At 40.9% G+C, this 21,600-nt stretch overlaps 1 protein-coding gene across 2 annotated transcripts; it reads left to right on the top strand.

Moving 5' to 3' along the window:
- Positions 1–638: 638 nt before the first annotated feature.
- On the top strand, positions 639–20,518 carry EOGT (EGF domain specific O-linked N-acetylglucosamine transferase). 2 transcript variants are annotated; one of them, XM_034066243.1, is made up of 17 exons: positions 639–850; positions 1,280–1,326; positions 2,108–2,320; positions 3,256–3,356; positions 3,915–4,023; positions 4,115–4,209; positions 4,953–5,057; positions 6,209–6,315; positions 7,854–7,957; positions 10,458–10,550; positions 10,999–11,070; positions 11,619–11,705; positions 12,832–12,900; positions 14,199–14,260; positions 15,910–16,029; positions 16,826–16,928; positions 17,297–20,518. In XM_034066243.1, exons 3-17 carry the CDS (start codon positions 2,123–2,125, stop codon positions 17,441–17,443), a joined length of 1,572 nt encoding a protein of 523 aa, XP_033922134.1. In that variant the 5' UTR covers positions 639–850; positions 1,280–1,326; positions 2,108–2,122; the 3' UTR covers positions 17,444–20,518. The 2 variants fall into 2 exon arrangements, with proteins under 2 accessions (XP_033922134.1, XP_033922135.1); XM_034066244.1 differs by having other exon boundaries at positions 2,103–2,320.
- The last annotated feature ends 1,082 nt before the right edge of the window (positions 20,519–21,600 follow it).

Below are 21,600 nucleotides of genomic sequence, written 5' to 3'. Positions count from 1 at the left end.
TATAAGCGCACTGCAGTAATGGGATTAAAGACACTGTCACATTTAGACCGATTTCCTGTACTCAAGCAGGGCACCTTCGGAGCCGGCAGTATGGGTGCAGGGGGTCACCCTTTGTCCTCCTCCCATGTTCCCCCCTGTAAACGAGGTGAGAAGCGGTCTGTCCGGTGGTGGATGGATCCCAACACCCCAGTGTTGGTGCCTGCGGCCCCTGCGGGGCTTGTCAAAGCAGCGACCGTGTAGAACCGTGAGCGAGCTGCTGCGTGCTGGCAGCGAGGGAGCGGATCCCTGTGCTCTGCCAAGCGGGGATCCATAAACCCGCTTCCGAAGGCGGCGGGGAGGGGAGGCCGGGGTCTCCGGGGAGCCGCCTCACACAATGGGGTGCCAGGAGGCTGCGCTTCCTGCTGAGCGGCGGCAGGAAAAGGCCTTTTCCTCCGCATCCTGAGAACGCCGCTCCCGCGGCGGCAGCGCTGGATTTCCGGCAGCGGGAGGAAGGCGGCGCCGCTCTCCCGTCAGGGCCAAGGCCCCGGGCAGGTGCTGCACGGCCTGGCCGGGCTCCTCCCTCCGCCTTCCCACCGCCTCCAGGTGGGGCGGGCTCCGGCGGCAGCGCCGCGCTGAGGGGGACGGGACGGGACGGGTGTGGCGGCACCGCCCTCCCGGCCCCGCTCCGCTGCCGGCGGGTGTGAAGGAGGGGCGGGAGCAGCCCTCTCACGGAGGGCAGGGCCGTTCCTGCTGCCCCCATGACAGCAGCCGCGGCGGCATGAGGATTAAGGCCGGCGGCCAGCGGGTAACGGGAGGAGCGGCCGGTCCCATGGGCCGCGGGGCTCCCTGGGACCAGCGGGGCTGAGCTGAGGTGAGCTGAGGTGCCCGCCGTGGGCTCGGGGCGGGGCGGGATGGGGCTCGCTATGGGCCCAGCACAGGGTCTATCGCGGGCTGGGGGCCGGGTCCAGCACGGGTCTAGCGTGGGTTAGAGGCTGCGTCTGGCGCTGGGTGCTGGGTGCTGGTGCCTGCCCAAGTGACTGATCCCCACTCTGGGGAGCCGGCCACCGACCGCAGCGCTGGGTTTGAGCTGGGGATGGAGAGCGGTGGAACCCTGCCGAGATCCGCCCCCTGCCCGGGGTGCCTGCCGTAGGGAAAGGGAGGCAAAGTGCGGTCTTGCAGGGATCCGAGTACCCAGAGCGGTCAGAAAGGCTCCCCTGCTGTTAGAGGGTTGCTGTCATTGCTGTGAGCGTTTCTCAAGAAGCAGGACGTATTTAACTCGGCTTTCCTTACCCCCCACCAGGTTTCTGTACTTGGGAAATCTGAAGCAGTTCTCCTGGAACCAAACAGGTAAAACTACTTAAGTTGTAGGAATATTGCTAAAGGCTTCAGTTGTAAGCAAGCATGCAAATTTTGGCAAATTATAATGCCAAACAAGGGTTTTTTAGATCCAGGCCATCCTTTTCTCAGGAAGTCTGATGGCTCAAAGGAGGGGTGTTTGATGAGAAGGTTGCATTACCAGAGAGGTACCTAGTCTGCTTTAGAGTATGTAGATATGTATACTTAAAATTAACTGTGGTTAATTTAATAACCTACTATTCAAAGTTTCTTTAATATGATGCAAACTACTAAAAATGGGCTGAAACAGACTTAATTTTGACCATTTATTTGTGACTGCATAGTTTTCCTGCAGCTTATGATTAGTTTCTTCCAAAGTGGAGAATGTATTCTTTTTATACTTATTTTTAAACTAAAGTTCTTCCTCTTCTCACCCATCCCCCCAGTGCTTCTACATTTTCTTCCTGCTGGCTGGATATTATATGGTCTATACTTAGTTTCCACATTTGAACTCTCAGGATCCCGTGGGATTCAGCTAAAGTAAACACACCCATTTTAGTTTGACTGCCAGCTGGTAATAGCCCTCAATGACTAATGACTCAAAGATAATCCTGAGGTTGTACAATCTAGTCTCTTAGTGAAGGTTTTCCTTTTCCTAGGAAAAAGAAATCACCCCAGAAATACAAGTACAAATTCTTTGACTATATGGTTGAATAATGTCTCGTATGCTTGAAATTTGCTATGATGCAGAAACATTAAGTGTCTTGTATGTTTATTTGTTTAATAAGTACAGAGCTCACAGGTTGCCATGTTCATGCTGCTTGTGTTTGGATTGCTACTGCAAGGAATTCTGGCTGAAAACCTTACTGAGTTCAAAAACACTCCAGAAGAGCCGTTATATAGCTACAGTGCTATCAACCTGCCAGATGAGCACGTTCCCTACTTTCTGCACAACAACCAGCATATTGCTGGCATCTGTCAGCAGGACTCTCATTGCCCCTATAAAGTAGGTTTGCTTTTTCTGTTTAATCAAATGTAATATTGGGGTGTTCTTTTCTTGGAGTCACAGCAGTTAAAGATGGGGATTAATTGGTTTCCTTGTTAATCAGTTCCACTGGAATTGGAATTGGGCTTTTGGAATAGTCCTATGGAGCTCTTCCTGCATCTCATGCTGTCATAAAACTGGATTTTAAATCTAGTGGTTTGCAAGATTTGTATCCCCTTTCTTTTAATTGTCACATAGCTGAAATTATGATCTTCATCTGAGTAACTGTGAAAGGTGTTTGAACTAAGAACTGTTAGTAATTTCTGGGCCTGTGATTTTCAGCGTGCTGTAGTGCTTTTGCAGAAGAGCCAAGAGTACAGGCAAATCAATGAAACACTGATTCAGTCTTACTCTGTGGTTGTACGTAATTCATTTACCTGAAGGAGGGACAGTGAACCTGAGGATCTGGGCTATGTGTGGCTTGGGAGCACTTATTGTGACTCTCAGACTGGAGCTGCTTTGTAGAGTTGGGGATCAGAGCTGTGCTCCCCTTCTCTGGCTTCCTACAGCACTGCAGAAGGCCGTGTCTACAGATTTGCTTAGGGAGCAATGATACACACAGACTGGAGCTTGGAGCACTGTGCTTTGTGTAAGCTTAACTTTTATCTCTATCTATCAGTGATGTGGACATTTTGGAATCCTATCTACTGGGTCAGGAGAAGTGTTTGTCCTGGGATAGACACGTTAAAGACAAGGATAAATTTGCTGTTCACATGTGTCCTCTTTGAAGCACGGCTGTGCATGAAGAATCTGGGTGTACTTTCTGAAACTGAGAGCAGACCAAACTGAAAGCTTTTCATGCAAGATTTGTTAGTGAGAGGTAGTTTATGAGCTGACAACCAACTTATTTCCCATTTTGCTGTTGCATAACCTGATTCACTCATTCTGTGTTACAGAAATACTTAAAGAAGCTAAAATCCTGCTGGGGTTATGAGAAATCTTGTAAATCAGATCACAGGTTCAGTTACCCAGTGTGTGACTATGTCGAAACTGGATGGTAAGTTTCATTTTCAATGTATAAAAAAACCCCAAAGAGTGTAGCGCCCGCATTCGTATTAGCTGTGAAGTGAATGTTACTGTGATGTTTAGTTTAAAGGCTGATTCTTTGTGGAGATGTGTGTATACATACATGTGTGTTTATACATAACATATGTCTTTCAACATGGCATGAAAGATTTAACTTTTTAAGGAAGAAAATACCATTTGAAATGCTTCCTGCCACAATGTTTTCATTATTCTGATTTAGCCTTGAATTCAGATTCTGAAAATAACTCTATTTCCTTTCTTAGCTTTAAAAGCAGAGAGAAAAACGTTAAAAAAGATTTTATACCCTTTTATGGGACAGTAACTTTAAATTGTCATTGATGTTTTCACTTACAGACAGCTGGTGAGTTGCTTCCTGTTTTGCATTTTACATGTCAATAAAGCAACTGTCTGGTTCTTCTGTTCCACTTTCAGTAGGAAAAACATTATCCGTTAATATTATTGCTAGAACTGAGCAATAGACCTTGATTTTTTTTTTTATTTTTTTTTCCCTCTCTCCTTCATATATCAGGGCAAGTGACATTGAGACAGCCCAACAGATATTCTGGAAACAAGCTGACTTTGGTTACATTCAAGAGAGGCTCAATGAAATGAAAACCCATTGTAAGCCTGCAGCAACAGTAGGTATTTCTAATACATGTGATACTTTTCACTTGGTAATACATGTAATTTTTGTTACTGACTAAATCCTACTTGTTCTTTTCTTAACAGGGAGATTCATCTCTGACCTGTTCTCAGTACCTTCAGCATTGTAGAGCCACAAACTTGTACATTGATTTACGAACTGTAAAGAGGAACCACGACAGGTCTCTGATTTGTTTTTGTTATAGTAAAACCAGGGGATGGCAGGGGAAGGGACTTCAGAATTTGTTTAGCAAAGTGGTGTGCTTGTTGCCATGGACTTTGCTGCTGATCAGAGACTTGTTGCTGAGCTCCTGCTGAGATCTACACCTCATAATTCCTATCTGCTGCTGCTATCGGCAGTGCAGGTTATTTAAAAACCTAAGCTCCCAGTTTTATGGAATGATGATGGGTGATTGAAACCCCCTCTTCTGATGAAAGAAAGGAAAACCTTTCTATGTCCTCAGTCGCATCCTTTCTTGATCTTGACAGTGCTTGTAGTTGGCAGTTTGTTTTCGTGAGACCTGGTCTTGCACTTCACTCATGTTGTGAAGACATGGGTTGTGAAATCTGAGGTGAATTTTAGTGAGGAATTGTTGTTAAGAACAAACAGCCCTTCTCCCCTCAAACAACTAATGATGCTCCCTAAGTAACCATGTAGAAATATCTAATTAAGTTACTCATTTTTGTATGTGAAAATGATTCCTAATAACATTCTGGATAGATTAGTGCTGGTTTCTAAATTGATGTGTATAACTTCACGGACACCACTGTCTTTATTTGGGAATTGTGGGATTTATGCTAAAGAAAATACTGAGGTTTTAAATGTGTATGGAGCACTTGCCTGAATGGAGTATGTGGTTGAGATTGCAGAACACTTGTAGCACTGTTGCACAAAAGCTAATAGACTTTTACTAATTTGCACTAGATTCAAAGAAGACTTTTTACAGAAGGGAGAAATTGGAGGTCACTGCACCCTTGACGTTAAGGCATTTTTGGCTGAAGGGCAACGCAAGAGCCCTCTGCAGTCTTGGTAAGAATCACTTGTCAAGGCTGCTTCCAAGTTCTCTTAGTAATTCTTTATTCTTTTTCATTGGTGTTAGCAGCTGTGTGTAAGGGATTTCATACTGAGGAAATGGTTGTTCCTTTCTAAGGTCAGTTTAAGGATTCCTATTCAATACCTTGGGTAATTACATCGATGCAGAATGTTCTGAAATATGCTATGTGTAATTGTGTCTTGCCTAATTGACAGCAGCAAACGATCTGAAAATGTCTTTTAATTTGAAGTCCAAACCTTCAGGTGTTTTCTGAACAAGATGCTAGTCCTATGCCTGATCTGCTTATAGGAGGAGGCAATTGTTTTGTTGTGAAGTGTCTTGAAGTTTGCACTTGTGTCCTAGTTCACATGGCCTTTAGTGACATTGGGGCCACAGCAGTGCCTGATCTGGATATACATTCATGGGGTGCTCTCAAGGAGCCTGTGTTTGGAGTGTGAAATGGGCAGCAGTGACAGGCTGGGTAGGAAGTGCAGAGGGTCCTTTGTAGTAGGTGAGGAAGTATCACAAGTTGCATTTTAGCACTTCAAAGCTGCATTGCCAGTTAATTGATAGAGGAGTTGAAGCCATTAAGGTCTATATAAGAATTCATTTTTATTGTTTTCTCATGTTGCCCTTTTTTTCCCCTCTTTTTGCATTGATGGTCAGTTTCAGTTAAGAATAGTGGCACAGGACGAAAAGACTTTTCTTTTACCTGCTGTTGTCATCTCAACTGCTCATCCTTGTTTAGATCCAGGAATAATAAATACTGCATCTATGTTCATTATTCTGACCAAAGCATGAAGATCTTGCTGAAGTGTCCTTGGCAATGCAGATCAAGTTGCTTATACCCACAGATCTGGGCTCTACGGCTCTTTGTTATATCTCTACTGCCTTGATTTGTAGATCAAAGACGCTGTTCACTCCTGAGATCAAAGGTGGTGATTAACCTCTTGAAGCTTATAACCTGAAGAACCTCCCATTACAATTTCAAATCATTTTAATTGTCAGACTCTATCAGTTTTCAGCAGCCCTGTTAAATCAAATGGACTGGATGAATAGTTACTAAATCTTAGATGTACTTAGATGAAGTACATTTGCTTAAGTATGTTAATGACAAAGCATGTTCTATGTGATTAAATCTTTGTAGGTTTGCAGAGCTCCAGACATTTACTGCATTAAACTTCAGGCCTCTAGAAGATGGGAAGTGTGACGTTGTTATTGAAAAGCCAACATACTTCATGAAATTAGATGCAGGTAATTGGTATCATTGTGCAGTAAAAATAGCCCATATCCAGCTTGCCTGTCTACATTATGCCTTTATGACTGTCAAGTTAATTTGTAATATATTTTTATTCTTGAAAAATAATGTGATTTTTTTGTTTTAATTCCTTTATTTTTCCTGTAGTTCCATTGAGGAACTTGGAAACTGAAATTTAAAATTTTTACCTCTCCCCACAGATGAATAAAAGAATTTTAAAAAAAGATAAAAATTTCCTGCCACTTGTCTTGCCCACGCTCCTGGCTCTGTTTTGACATTCTTTGACTTGCTGTACAGAAGATTCTTTAGCGTAGCCTTTGATTTAGGCAGTGTTTTTGGATGACAGGTTTCATACCATGGAACATGAGCATGGGTGTATGTGTTTTGATGTAAGTGTTCAGGAATTGAGGGTTCTTTGTGTATTGAATGTTATGGAAGAGGAAGTGATATTCAGAGAGGGGCAGCACCCAAACATCTTTAGGAACCAGCCAGTTTTTGAAGTTCACCAACCTTTTGGTTCATGCAGCATATTCTGCAGATACATGTGAATGACAGAGGGTGTTCAGCATGTACACGTGCAAACAAGCTGCTGTGGGTAAGCTGTGGTTAAACTGGATAGCTGCCTGTGATACACTGCAACTATGAAGTGAACTACCCCCTTTCCCTGCAAGCCAGTATCTTATATTTTAAGCAAAGTTGCTGCAGGCTTCTGAGCAGTTACTGGGGAAACATTGCTGTGCTGTCAGTTTGTACCTTTGAGCAGGGTGGTCTAGGTGTGACTCAGGAGATGATTTTGCCCAGCTCTATTGTTTTAGGGGAGGCAGGGGAAATTGCAGTGTGAGCAGTAAAGCCAGCTAATTCCTATCATAGCAGCTCTTTTTGGTCAGAAGCTTAGAAACAGGGATTGTGTACACGTGGCTCCAAACCTGAGATCTGGTCTTCACTACCAAGAAAACTTGACTATGTTACCTCCTTTGTTTCAAGGTACTTTTTATGCTCCATGATTTTAAGGTATTAGCTTAAGAAACCAAGAATGAACAAGAATACTCTGAGGAAAAAAAACTGACGAATTACTTGGGTTTTGGCTCATGTGCAAGTACAAGTTCTGTCTTGTAGTCCTGCAGACAGAGCTTCCCTTGAGCCTAGTAAAGCAACACTAAGATCAGTGCCGAGGGCCTGTTTTTAATGTTTCCTGTATGTCTTACTAGCTGTTGTTAAAGGAGAAGTTGCTTTCATATCCTTCAGCAAGCAGCTGCAGACTGTAATGAGAAATAGCTTGTGAAACTATCTTTTTCTTATGCTGTTTTTTGCCACTCTTTTATTTCTCTGAACTTTTTAAAAACACATCTTCAGGTTTCTTACCTCAATTCCTTCCCTTTAGAAGTTTGCCTCTTTAGGGTGTATAAAAAACATTCAGTCAGAAGCGAGGGAAAAGTAATATGAAATACAGGATACTAATAAGGAACAAATGCATGAACTAGTTAAAAGTGGAGGGAGTAATGTGGTATTTTGCTAACAGTTCTTTCTTTCCCAGGTGTTAATATGTATCATCACTTCTGTGATTTCGTCAATCTTTATATAACACAGCATATCAATAATTCCTTCAGTACTGATGTCAACATAGTCATGTGGGACACCGTAAGTCATCTGTGCTTCTAATGTGTTTGCAATGGATTGTATTTCTGCTTTACAGAGACTGTGAAGATTTTAGTAGCCAGTCCTTAGCTTTCTTGTGGGCTTAGCCATGTGGAACTGGTAAGTTTTTTGGATTCTGTTAGTACAGGTGCATAAACAAGACTTGGGGAATAGATTTTCCGCAATAAATCATGTGCTGTTTGAACACTATTTCATAGCTCATCTTTTGCTAGTACAGAATTACACCTTTTTCTGGTGTGACCTCAGACATAACATGACCTGTATTCCCAGTACATGGCTTTTGAACATTTCATGCTGTTTTCTGTACGCTTCTTTTCTCTGAGAGTTTTGAAGTAGATTTACTCAAAAGTTTCTTCTGTATTTAAAAAGAAAAGCTGCCTGACATCTTTCCGAATCAGTAATATGCAGCCTGTAATGGAGAAAACAACTAAATTAAATCCTTGTATATATATTAAAAAAGGGTATAATACTTAATTCCTATAAATAGCCTTCTTGCAGTTGTTTCTCTCAATCACCTCTTAGGATGCCACGATGACATATAAAAGAAGTTTTTAAGTAGGGCTATTTCTGCTGTACAGCTGATCTGAAACCATGACTGTTTAATATTAGTTTCACCGGCCAGAATTTAAGGTATTAAACTAAATAACAAAGTGGGCTTAAACTAAATAACAAACTAGGCAACTTGAAATATGCCACATGACATGTGTAATAGGGACCAGAAACAGCACAGTTGTGGACTGTGTCCCACCTGTAGACTGTTTGTAGACTGTAGTTGTAGACTGTTGTCCCACCCCTGTCTTGTTCTCATAAAATCCTAGGTTTTCTTTCAGAGTGTTTACTGGTAGAACAACTAATATTCAATAGAAAAATGAAAATATCCCCTGCTCACTATTTAATGAGAAACCTCTGCCCAGAAGAGACCCCCTTTTCTCATTGTCTTACATTTTGAAAGCTAAAATAGGTGCACTTGCTAGAAAAGCAAGCTCTCTAGATGTTATACAGGGACCTGTTAATCTGGCTCTGATGCCTTTCTGAAAAAGTCAGATGTTAAATACATTGTAAATTACCTTGAGAAGCAACTTTTTGTCTTGTATCACATTGTTGAATCAAATAGCTCTTTCAAATGTAGAATTCAAAGTATATGTCACAATGCTCTATGATTTTAAGTCTTAACTCATCAGACTACTCGAATTCATTACCGTGTACAACCAGATGATGGCACCAACTAACTGCTGCTGAACTGTCTATGCTGATTGAAAGATGGTCTCAAGCTTATTAGTCATTCCCTCTTTTTCTTTATGTAATTAGATTTGGCCATACACATTTGAAATTAAGACTATGAATGATCACAGATGATCTTCCAGATTACAAGTAGAGACCTGATCTTCAAAGCTGAAAGTATTACTTTCTAACCTTACCTGCTCTCCTTAAAAATGCTTTACAAACATTGCTCTCCTCCTCTTGCAGAGGCAGCCTGCAAGCCAAGACCCAGTGGATTTCTTACTCATTTTCTGCTTTGTTTAACTCTGGCTAAACAAAGATTAGGTCTCTACTTCTAATCTGGAAGATTGTCTGTGGTCATTTGTAGTCTTAATTTCAGATTTCTTGTGGAGAGTGTTTCTGCATAACTTTCTAAGCAGCCTGAACCAGCTCCAGAGTCAAAAGAAAGCTTTAAGTGAGAATCTGCACCAGGACTACCAAGGTCATACCTAATTGCATTCAAAGAACAAGAGATGGTGACTCTTAGCCCTTGGGTGTATAGGAAGTGTTACAAACTTGAAGGCAAGAGCCCCTACTGCTGGGCCAATGTTCTAGGAAGTCGATGGCTCTTAAAAGAGCTTTGCTGCAGAGGGGGAAGTTTTATACTGCCTTGTAGAGAAACTTCTCAGTAGCTTGTCAGAGTATCGCAAAACGTAGTTTCCTAGCCATTTCTTACATCAAATCAGATCATTTCCTTCAATTTGTCATCCATATGCAGTATGCAAGTGACAGTCCCAAAACAGAGGCAAATATGAAATAGGCTCACTGTGACTTTTGACTTCAAACATTACTGCAGCACTTGAATTCCCAGGTGTCTTTTTCAGTCTCGGGAGTTGAGATTCATGCCTTTTACCATTCCTATGTGGCTGTTAATTGAAATTTAACTTTTCTGTTGTGTCAGAGGAAAGTAGTAGGTACTTCTTGTTCCTGACTCAAATTCTAACCTACTGCTTGAAAACTTGCCTAGATTGCTAATTTAAAAAAGCATTTTATTAAGAATTAAGTACCTGACAGGTAATTAGAGTTAACTACCATTGTAAATACAGGGTTTGGTGTTCTGTGATGTCTGTTCTGTGCTAAGCTGTCTCTGGTCCCGTTGTGGTGATTAGGTATATTAACCATGTATTAAAACTTGTATACAGAACTTGTAAATCATGAAGAGAGTTTTCATGTGCATTTATGTATTAATTATGCCCTTGTGTTTTTCCCCTTTTCTCCTTAGAGCTCATATGGCTATGGTGACCTGTTCAGTGAGACGTGGAAGGCATTTACCAATTATGAAATAATACACTTGAAAACCTTTGACTCTAAAAGGGTATGGTATTTTATATTTTGTTTTCATTCGGTTATTAGGTAGCAAATACGACAGCTTCTTATGCTGCTTATGGATATGGGTGCTTCAGAGAAAAGCATTAATACCTTTCATTAAAGTAAGCATTTATTCAGAGCTCATTTTAGTCTCTTAAAGCCTGTCTTAAACTCTTTACTCTCTAACTGGTTTTCTTTATTTCATTGATGTTTGTTCCTTCTTGGGGGTGTTTTGTTTTTTTTACTTCTTCCCACACTTACATCCTAAGTGAGGGCTCTTTTGGGATGAGGATTGTCTTTGTTCTATTCATTTGCACAATCAAGGAAGTGAAGGTGCTCTTGACAGGAGCATGTAATTGCTATCTCATTATAAGCAGTGATCCCACTGAATAAGCCTGGGGTGTGCCAGCGGAAGGCAGCAGTGCAGTGTAACTTCTTGTGATCTTCCTTTGCAGGTATGCTTTAAAGAAGCAGTCTTCTCATTACTGCCTCGAATGCGATATGGCTTGTTTTATAACACACCATTGGTGAGTCTTTTTTATCTATCCACTGTGTTAACTAGGTGCATGTGTGACAGTATAAAATCTGAGCTAATGAATCCCTCAAGTATCTAGCTGAGTTACTGTGCCATGTATTGCATTGAAGGTCTGTGCAGCTCCAAATGAGATGCTCTTCCCTAAAGATTAGAATTTTGAAGTTACGTTAGCTGGTTGATAGTAACTGCTTGTGTGCAATGGCCTGTGTCACAGCTCATGAGATGTGTTATTATTCCTCTTTAATGGGTGGGCACTGTCAACTTACTGGTATTTTTGCAGAGCACAAGAACTTGTACACTGACAGACCTTCCTGAGGGTATTAGCTCATGCATTCAGGCTCTAACACTGTAGAGAGAGTTGCATTGCTTCCTAAATGAAGGTCTCACTTGCGTTGCAATGAATAGTGCCATGTTTAGTGCAGTGCATGATGCTGGGTTTTTGTTTCACAAGAATGGCAGAAGATCAATCACAGAGAGAGGTTTTTCTGAGCAAACTAAATTTTTGCATTAACAGTTGCTTTTTTTTTTAAAAAATTTCAGATCTCTGGCTGTCACGGTACGGGGCTGTTTAGAGCATTTTCTCAGCACGTGTTACACAGGTTAAATATCACCCAAGAAGGACCCAAGGTATGGTAACCGAATAATAAAGTTGTAACATAGAACTGGTGGCTTTTACCAGAGAAACGGCATTAGCAAGCTGGACCCAGTGGGGAAATAAGAGCATATTGTGAACTTCTTGTCCTTTCCCATGATGCTTGGGATTTTTTTCCAGTATATCAATCTGTTCTGTGAAGGCCTTCAGCAAACGCTTGTGTATGTTTGTGAAAGTTGCCCTCATGTCCTATTTACATAGGACAGACTTTAGAACATCCTCCTTCCAACCCTGGGATCCCTTCCCAGTCTCTATTCTCTGGTCCCAAGGCCTTTGTGTCCTTCCTAGTTATGCAAGATATGTGGCACATGGTCTCTTCTGGAGCAGACTGACAAGGTGCTGTCTTTGCAGTCCAGCAAGAGGGGATCCCACTGAGCAATGCAGTGAGCTTGTTCTTCATCAACCCTTGTAGATAACACCGAGCTTGGATCAGAGGAGGAAATGGTTAAATCTGGTCTTTCGGACCCTTGCCCAATACCATCTCTCTGTCCATCTCTCTTGCACCCACTGTTAGTCTCTGCAAATTGTTGCAATGGCTGCATTGGTAGATACAGCAGTTCTGAGCTTCTTGAAGTGTTTGCTAGAGAGTAGCCTATGTTTATTGCTGAGGAGCACACATTCAAAGCACTGCACAGGCATTTAGTTATGCTTCTCCTGCTGGTGCTAATGGGAGTCATGCAGTTAAATCTCTTTATTTCACTTGGAACACTTACCCCTGTGAGTCCAATTAATTTAAAGAGGTAAAAGGAGGAACTGTTATAGAAGTAAAATATTTTTTCCCAAAGATCTTGTGCACAAGCCATCTTAAAAGCTGCTTCCCTACTTTAAAAAACTGCTGTATAACGAGTAATACAAAGGCTCTTTTGTACTGAATAAAATAAATCTTTCAGAAAATGTTTTATTCTTTGTTAATAGTCAGACTTTTCCAAAGTTTTTGACACTTGACATCTGTTGGAAAATACAATGTGAATTTTAAGGTGGTTACATCATCTGTTACGTGGAGAAGAGACATGTTATGTTGCTCAAATAACTACTGAAAGTAAATATGGAAGTGTTGGGAGTCTGCCTCATAGCAATACACTGAAGCTTCTTTCTCTTTAGGATGGGAAAATCCGAGTCACAATACTTGCACGCAGCACAGATTACCGGAAAATCTTAAACCAGAATGAGGTGGGGTCCCTTTTATTTTTAAAACATTTATCAGAAGTTATATTTTGCTCATTGAATGGATTATTTTTTTTTTCTAGGGGTGTAGCCAAGACATCTGTCTGCTGACAAATCTTGGGCAAATATGTTCAGTGCTAATATTAATTACTTCTACTGTGTCTTCTAGCCAGTCTCTGCTTCTGTATACAAGACACTGAACCCTGCTGCCCTTTTTTAAGTATCCAATGGAAGACTACAGATGTAATACTAAAAGCATTTCCCGTTAACAAACAGGCACTGCAGAGCTGCTGATAAAATTAAATTATTTCACTTTCAGACTATCTCTTATATTTATAGCATCCCCAGTGCTGCCGACTCTAACAAAAACCTTTGTTACGCTTGCAGATTAAAATGCAGAAGCTATTGTATCTGAGTATGTGCATTCAAAACTTAATGAAATTTCATATTGATTCATGTTTTTAAATTGTACAACTTAGTTGGCTTGTGGTGTAGCTTCTCTTGTGGTAAAATGATAAAATCTAATGTTTTCATACCTGTCTTCATTCTTCGCTGTTAGTGCCTGACAAAAATGAATTTGGATTATCATTCCCCACTGTATAGGGGGAGAAATTGAGGCTTGTTTGATGCTATAGCTCAGTGGTAGAACAGAGTGTAAATGGTTAGACGTGTGCCTTATCTGCTTGGCTGTCCACAGTGCTACATGTATGGTGTTTTCTGGTGATAAGCACATGACAGAAAGGGATACATTAGTCCTACCTTTACTACTCTTTTGTAAGAGAGAGAATACTTGACTCTCCCTCTACTGCTGGCTATGGATTGAACACTTACAGAAAGCCCGTTTAGGCTGGAAGGCCTGGCTCTAATCTGGTTTCAATTCTCATGTGTAGGAGTCTGACCTAGTAAGGTATTTTTGAAAATCCTTCTTAGCTACCAATTCATTTCTTTAGCTGTTGGAATATATTTTGGAAATCCAGCCATATCTTCCCACTGCTCCTCCTTGTATGAGTGGTTTAGGATTGGGTCCTGGAGCATGTAAAGGTCAACAGAAGCTCTCTGTGAGAGTGCAGGAGATCTACATCTGCTCTCCAGGGGTTGTCCTGTCAGCAGTAGCTTATGTAAAGGCTATTGGATTGGCACAAGAGGAAGGGAGCTGCTCCTTTATGTGGCAGTGACAGTATGTTCTGTCTCAGTTATTATCATTCCCTGCTGGGCAGGAGGAGTGTGTAAGATGGCCAGGAGTGCAGGGGAGGAATTAATTGAAGGAGATCACCAAATCATTGTCTTTTTATTCTCTTCCTTAGCTTGTGAATGCTTTGAAAACGGTGTCAACGCTGGAGGTCAAAGTGGTAGACTACAAATACAAGTACGTAAGCTGACAGAAGAACCTAGTGTGATCTCATGCTGCCTATTGCTGGGGAAAGCTGTTTGCAGTCAAAGCTGTATGTGCCCCAGTGTCTAACCTGTTAAAAATCCAAGAACTGGTAAGAAAGGAAGAATGTCATTCAGGGAGTGGTGGGTGAGCTAGTTAAACACTCCCATCCTGTGATGCACTGTTTAGGAATGAGTCTCTAGGGTTAGTAGGCTCAGGTTAAAGCTACTATGTGATGAACAAGTTTGAAATCACTTTTGTTCTTGTTTCCTCCCCTCTCTCAAAACCAGCTGTGTTCCCATCCCTCTGAATTTGCAAATGCTCTGCAGTAGCTATAGGTCCAACAGGGATTTCTCTTGTACGAAGGTAGTGTTTTGTATTATATGACCATTAGTTTGGTAATGAATAACTGAGCTTATTTGCTGCTATAGCGGCCCCTGAAGACACCACTTGAGGTCTGTTTGTGATGCTCAGATGCAGTAGGCACTGTGTCAGCAAGAAATGGCTTGAAGAAAAAGTTTCCAAGTGGTGTATGCCTGTGCCAAATGACAGCAGCTCCCATCTACTCAATGATGCTGTCATGGGTCATGCAGGAGGCGTGAGAAAATGAAGCAACACTGAGAGATGGGTGTTTTGACCAAAGCAATGACAATGTGAGGAAGTCAAGAGTTACCTCCAATTCCCCTGTCAATGAAAGCACTTGAGCAGTCTAATAAGGGGTGGACACCACTGAGAGGACATCTAGGCCATCCTACTTAAAAGCTTGGCCAAGTGGTACTTCCACAACTCCCGTGCTTGTCAAACTGTGTGTTTGTATTGCAGATTTCCACAGCTCTCCTGTGGCATTGCTGTCATGGTTAGGAGGTTTTCCATGGTGTCTGCTCTTGTAGTAGTTTAAGTAGCTAAGAAACGTGTGGTTTAAGTCAGTTTCTTTCTACTCTCTTCCAAATAGTCAAAGGGGACATTATTCTCTTCCTTTTCAATGTATGAACTGTTCATACCCAAATGAAGCGTGTTGTAATTTCCCTTTGCAGTTGTCAGTCTTCTCTTAACAATCAAGTGTCTTTAGTCCATTTCCTTGTGCACTCAGGGAACACCTGCTTATATAAAGAGAATGCTTTATTTGGAGTTTCCAGGCAAAGGATGGGAGAGAGTGACAGTTCCAGGAGCTGAAAAAAGCCTGGTCTCCTTATTTCTTCTTGATGCACTGTGCATAAGTTAAGGTTAGATATCTACATCTTTAGGCAGAATCCTGTGATATGATTATGAATTGTGTACTTCTATGTTACATTAAAAAAGTTTAAGTCTTTTATGTTGAGCTGTTGAGGGGGGGTTATAGTTGGTGATGCCTCCTTTTAAAAAAAAAAAAAAAAGTAAAAAAACCCAACCTTGCAAAAACTTTAAAGAATACCCTCAAATTTTTGGAAAACTCTTGTGAAGTTTTGAAACGTGCCTACATTTGTTTTAATTCTGTGCTGAGTGTTTTCTAGATGCATCATTTATGATTCTTGGTATTGTTCCTTGAAAAATCAATTCTATCTTTCAGCATTCCCTTAAGTTAATTTTGTGCTTTCTGCGTGTTGCTGACTCTCGCTGAGATGGGCAGGTGTGCCAGGTCACCATCTTTGTTGTGTTGTCTGCAGGGAACTTGAATTTTCAGAGCAGCTGAGGATTACCCACAACTCTGATATATTCATTGGGATGCATGGAGCTGGACTTACCCATTTGCTCTTTCTACCAGACTGGGCTGTTGTTTTTGAACTGTAAGTTTGTTTCTCTCTTTACCCTCTATTACACAACTGTTTATGTCTGTTCTTATGTGTTAATGAAGCACTCTTCCTTGCCTGTATTTGATTATCAATGCTTGCCTTGTGTCCTCATCTAGACTTAAGTTTTGGCAGCCTCCTCTTCTGGGGATTGAAAGTGAGGAAGCTTTGATTACAAAATGTAGTGTAACTTTATCATACAGGTTTAGTCTGCCATTTCTTAAGATGCTGTGATATAAAAACAATGCAGCCTGGTCAGCAATGGTGCAGGTTAAATGGCAAAAAGCAAGAAAGCCTCAGTGGTCAGATCCTGCCCAGTGAGTCTGAAATATGACAGTATTTTGGTGATCCAGGTAAACTGATTGCATGAGGTACATGCCCAAGACAATACAGATCCCCCTAAGGGTTTTTTATATACTCCTTTCTGTGCTCAGGACATCAGTACCAGCTTGCTGGCCAAGCTCAGCTGTGTGTCATTCTCTTTTACCTAAACTTCTCTAGTAGCTTCCTTTTTAAACATACTTTGTGATAAATTGTGGATGTTAACAGACATTGCAGTTCTATAGAACCAAACAAAAATATGGGATACTTGTCAGAAGAGCACTGAATTGTCTGTCCTGGGAAATTCTGCTTGAAGCCCCTTGTTTTCAGCAGAGCAGAAACTGTCCATGGTTTCAGTGCCTTAGAACTGGACAAGAAACATTTCAGCTTGCAGATTTTTTTCCTGTTCCACCATGGTAAACTTCAGCACAATCTCTGTAGATAAATATGATTTCTTTATGCCTGTCCCTAGATACAACTGTGAAGATGAACGTTGTTACCTGGATTTGGCAAGGCTGAGAGGCATTCACTACATCACTTGGCGAAAAAGGAATAAAGTATTTCCTCAAGATCAGGTAATGATGACCACTGCTGAAGGGTGGCATGCTGTAACTTGAAGCATTTAACATTTAGCTTCCTTCACCTATCTACGTTACGGTATTTGAAATATGGTTTTCATTCTTTAGACCAAATTAACTTCCATGTTGTGATTAAGGAATCATTTATATTAATGGCTAAGGGAAGAAGAGAAATGAAATGAATTGGCCATTAATTCAAGCCATCCACAGCATCACTGTTGTGCAGTTACTTTGCTGACTCTTTTGCCTCAGCAGATCAGAAATAATAAATTAAAATGTCAGATCCTCAAGTATTTTTCTTGCTTTTCAAATGGAAGATGTATTGAGGTTTTTTCCTATCTAAAAGGCCTTATTTCATTTTCCAGGGACACCACCCAACACTGGGAGAGCATCCAAAATTTACGAACTACTCCTTTGATGTGGAAGAATTTATGTACTTGGTGCTTCTGGCTGCAAATCATGTTTCACAGCATTCCAAGTGGCCATTTAGGGTAAAACATGATGAACTCTGAATTAGGTTTCTGACTGAAATATTATTTCTAAATAATGCTCCATGAAACTATTGTAACAACATAAAGCAAAATGCTGGTGTGAAACATGTAAACCTCTGCGAGGGAAATAACCTGTTATTAGTCCAACCACTTCTTAGCACCATAGCTTACCTTTATAATCCCTCTCTTTACTTCGGGGAGGTTTTTCTATGTAAAAAACTATTTTTCAGAACTCTTTTTTGGGGTTTTTTGCTCTGTATTTTTTCATTCCAAATTTTAAAATACTTGTCTTTGTATAAGGATTTGTCCATCCATTTCATATAAGATTTTCTGGGGTAGATACTGATGTTGTAATGATTTATGCCTACTGTTAAGTGACAAAATGCTAGAGGATGGATAGTTACATAGACATGAAGGGACTAAACTGAAAGACCAAGCTATAACTTAGTTGCAGTTTTTATTCTGGTCTCTCAGTATAGTCTCTGTGGGCATGAAATAGGCTTGTCAGCACTCCTCAGTTCATCTTTTTTAAGAAGCTAGATGTTTTTATACTATAGGTCTGTACCTGTAAGTAAAAAGAGGAATTACACTGCTCAGTGTGTCATTTGCAGCTAAGTTACATGATGTAGTTGTTCCAGGCTGGCTTGTTAGTTTCTTTCTGTCACCATCCATGTCCTTGCTGTGCTTGCCCCTGTGTTGTTTCTAGGTTTGAAGATCTTCCTTTGTAAAATAGTGATTGCAAGAATGACGTGGCTAAGTAAGCTTTAACTTTTGTTGTTTGATTTAACAGACACTGCAGACTTTTATGGCAAGTTTCGAAACAGTTTCAACTTAGAAAGCAATCCTATGTTTGTGCATTTAAATATAAACTTCGACTCTTCTCCCTGTAGTTTTAAATGCTAAAAAATAAGAGGCCTCCTCAATAGGTTTAGTCCTATCTTAAAGCAGGTACAGCTTTTCCAAAGTGAATACTTAAAACTTTGTGTGCTTCCTACTTCATTGCATAAACCAGCACTCTGCAGTGGAAATCCTGAGAAAATTGGAGTAAAACTTGAATCTTTTTGAAGATCCTAAAGGGAATCAACTTCTGTCTTTTCATGACAAATGATAAGATGTAGATGGTGTCTTTCAGCTGCAGATGGAAGGAAATGAAGCCATGAGGAACCTTGTTCCTGGAGTCGTTAAAAGCCTGATCTGTCAATCTTCTTGTTTTCTCAGAATGGTGAAGAGTCAATCTAGAAAATGCTTCCAAAGCCAGTAGCATAGTTCACATGGTTCATAGTTTAGAGTGGAGGAAATACTAAGCCAAAGCCAAGTTCTTTGTGAAATTCCCCCTGAGTTAACATGTTTCTGCTAGAGGGGGCGGAAAAAAAGGGACTAGTTCTGTTGTTTTAAGTGGGGCCAGAAGGATGTGTGGGATCAAGTTCAGTGAGACAAAACAGAGTTCTGTGTTACGGATTTTTTGGGGGAATGTATTCCTGTGATAGGCTTGCAATATAATGATACAGTCTCAGTGGCTTGAAGCCGAGCATACATTTGTATGCAAAAACAAGACAGTTACAGTAAATGTAAACATTTCACTGGTGTAACTGTAGATATAATTGACTTCCATTCTCTAGCAGCCATAGACAGTTTCACAGAGTGTAGGTACATTTACTGACCTGCCTATACTGCTAAAGCTTGAGTTACTATAAGTGTAACTTTCATAGAGATTTCTCACAAACTTAAGCAGTGCATAGGAGAAGTTAGGTATAGCTGATACACAAGATATTCTAAGGTATCTGGTGCAATTCTTAGTGTAGTGCATTTGTTTTATTGATGAATAAAACTGAAGAACCATAGAAGCAAAATTGCACTTCTTGACATGGGAAAAAAAAAGCCCTTGCAATACAGTTTCCTGTATTTGTGTGTGTGTGTTTGGGGTTGCTTTTTTTACCTTGTGGGATTTTGAAAGAAAAAATGTATAAAACTGAAATCAGTGAAATGTCTGAGTTTGAATGAAACCAACTCGAAATCAAGAAGACATTTGACTCTGAACTGTGCACAGATATTTGATAACTTTTTTTAAATAAAAAACCTTTATTTAAGAAACAAGTGTAAAATTTTTGTGGTAGTTTGCCAGGTTTTAGAGGCAAATGTTTGAAACACTCTTACTGCATAATTATGTGTCTGCTTTTCCCTGCTGGGACAAGCTGGTGTTCTGAGGTCCAAACTGATACTCAGATTTATTTACCTGGAGTCTCTCAGAGATAACTCTCATCTTGCCCTGTTTTGCTAGCTTTGTTTTCAGGCATTTAAAGACTGAGTTGTGAAAACCTTTGTGTACATTTAACTTCTGCCGCAGATGATGCTGCTGAAGCCAGTGTGTGGATGCAGGCATGTGCTTGGATCTGTACAGAAGCAGCTAATGAGGAGATTCTGTTTCAAGTGGTGTTAGGACTCACTAGAGCAAGTGGTCAAACATATGCTTGAATGTGCTAAGGAGAGGCTGTGGGGACTTAATACAAGGGTGAAATATCCTGCCAACATTGAGTACTTTCAGCAAATTTGAGTGCAGCATCAACAGTTGAGGTCCAACATGATCTTCAGCCTTTATGGCTTAACATTATTGGGATGAAAATACTATTTTGGTTGATTAGCTTTACAAATAGTCACAAAATTATTGTGGCAGCAGCAGGAGGTTTGGTTGGATTAATGGGATTTTGCCAATAAAGCCTGAGGGACAGTTTGGGCAACAGCAAAGATCTGGCTTGTGACTTTCATAAACAGGGTCTGAGCCTGGAAACTGGAATTTGAAGGATCCAGGAGACTTTTGGGCCACTTGTTCTTTAGGCAGGATATAGCTCTGGATAGCGTTTTCCTAACAGACCATAGGAATCTTGTTCCTTGCTACTTCTGTTTTGTTTTGTGTTGTTTTTTCTTTGTCTCTCCAGTTCACTTAAGTTTAGAGTCTGTTTAACTGCACATTGTCATCAGCATGGGGAATTCAGTGGGACTTAATGAACGTTGCCAATCCTGGATGCTTACAGGATTGCCTGTGTTTCATGTACAGTGTAAATGGAGAGCTGGATTTGAAATAAACCATAATTTATGGAAGCACACGGTGTTGTTCCTTTTTACATCAGAAGTCTTCAAGATGTATTTTCAGTTTTCACTTTGTGAAGTTCTGTGGTAGTTGGGCGAGTGTGAGAAATGGTTTGTGGGTGGGAAGGTGGAAAATCAGGGTTATTAATCTGAACAGTACAATTATAAATATTAAGGCAGTACATTTTTAAAAGCAATTAAATAATAATGAAGTGGTTTAATTCTTGCTGTTAATCTTACCACTTGTACCATTACAGAGGTAACTCAGGGCTTAGAATGTCTCTTAATATTTTACTTTATTTTTTAAGGAGAGAAATTGAACAGAATGTTCTCCTTGAGAGCTTTTCATCTGCTCAGAAGGGTAAAATGCAATGGGATAATTTTCTTTGATTTCAGCATTGAATAATTGTTTCAATTTGCAGTGTTTGCCTTGAAGTTGAGCTCTTACTTCCACCCCTTTGAACATGGGTCTCTCATATTTTTTAGTATATACTACTACATACTCTTCTGGCTTTTGGCCTGAAAGTCCAGAGCAGCTTGGCTCTTCCTTGTACATTTATCAACTCTCATCACCCCTCTCATGTTGTAATTCCTTACCTGGTGGTGTGAGCGTGAGGGATGCAAAGCCTGCAGCTACTGAAGTACCAGCCTCCTAGTACGAATGGGTGTTGCTCCATCAGGACTGCATGGATTAGCTGATGTAAGGGCTCTCCAACTCACTTTGGCCAAAGTCAGCTGCCTTAACAGAAGCCTGTGCTTCAGACTGTTGGCCACAGACTTGTTTCATCTGTTAGGTGAGGGATGGTTGTGTGAACTGCTCCTCTGGTGTGCGATACCTGGGAGCAGGCAGGCAGACAGGTCTCAGTGGCTGGGGTCACATTTGCATTAAATGAGTTGGAAAAAATGACTGTGCCACTCTTGGTGAGGTCTAAGCCCCTTCTGTGTTGGTGGTGATGAGCACTTTATGGTGGGGGTATCTCAAAGAGTGCAGCTGATCAAAGTGCTTTGCGGAGGTAGGGAGGGAGATGAGCAAAGGGAATAAAGAGGGGTGAAGAGGAAGAAGGAGGAATGTGTATGGGTAAAGGCTGCAGAGG

The sequence above is a fragment of the Melopsittacus undulatus genome, chromosome 9 (assembly GCF_012275295.1).
Source record: "Melopsittacus undulatus isolate bMelUnd1 chromosome 9, bMelUnd1.mat.Z, whole genome shotgun sequence".
Taxonomy (NCBI): Eukaryota; Metazoa; Chordata; class Aves; order Psittaciformes; family Psittaculidae; genus Melopsittacus; species Melopsittacus undulatus.
Note: the sequence above shows the minus strand (reverse complement) of the source record. Positions and strands in the feature narration are given on the sequence as shown.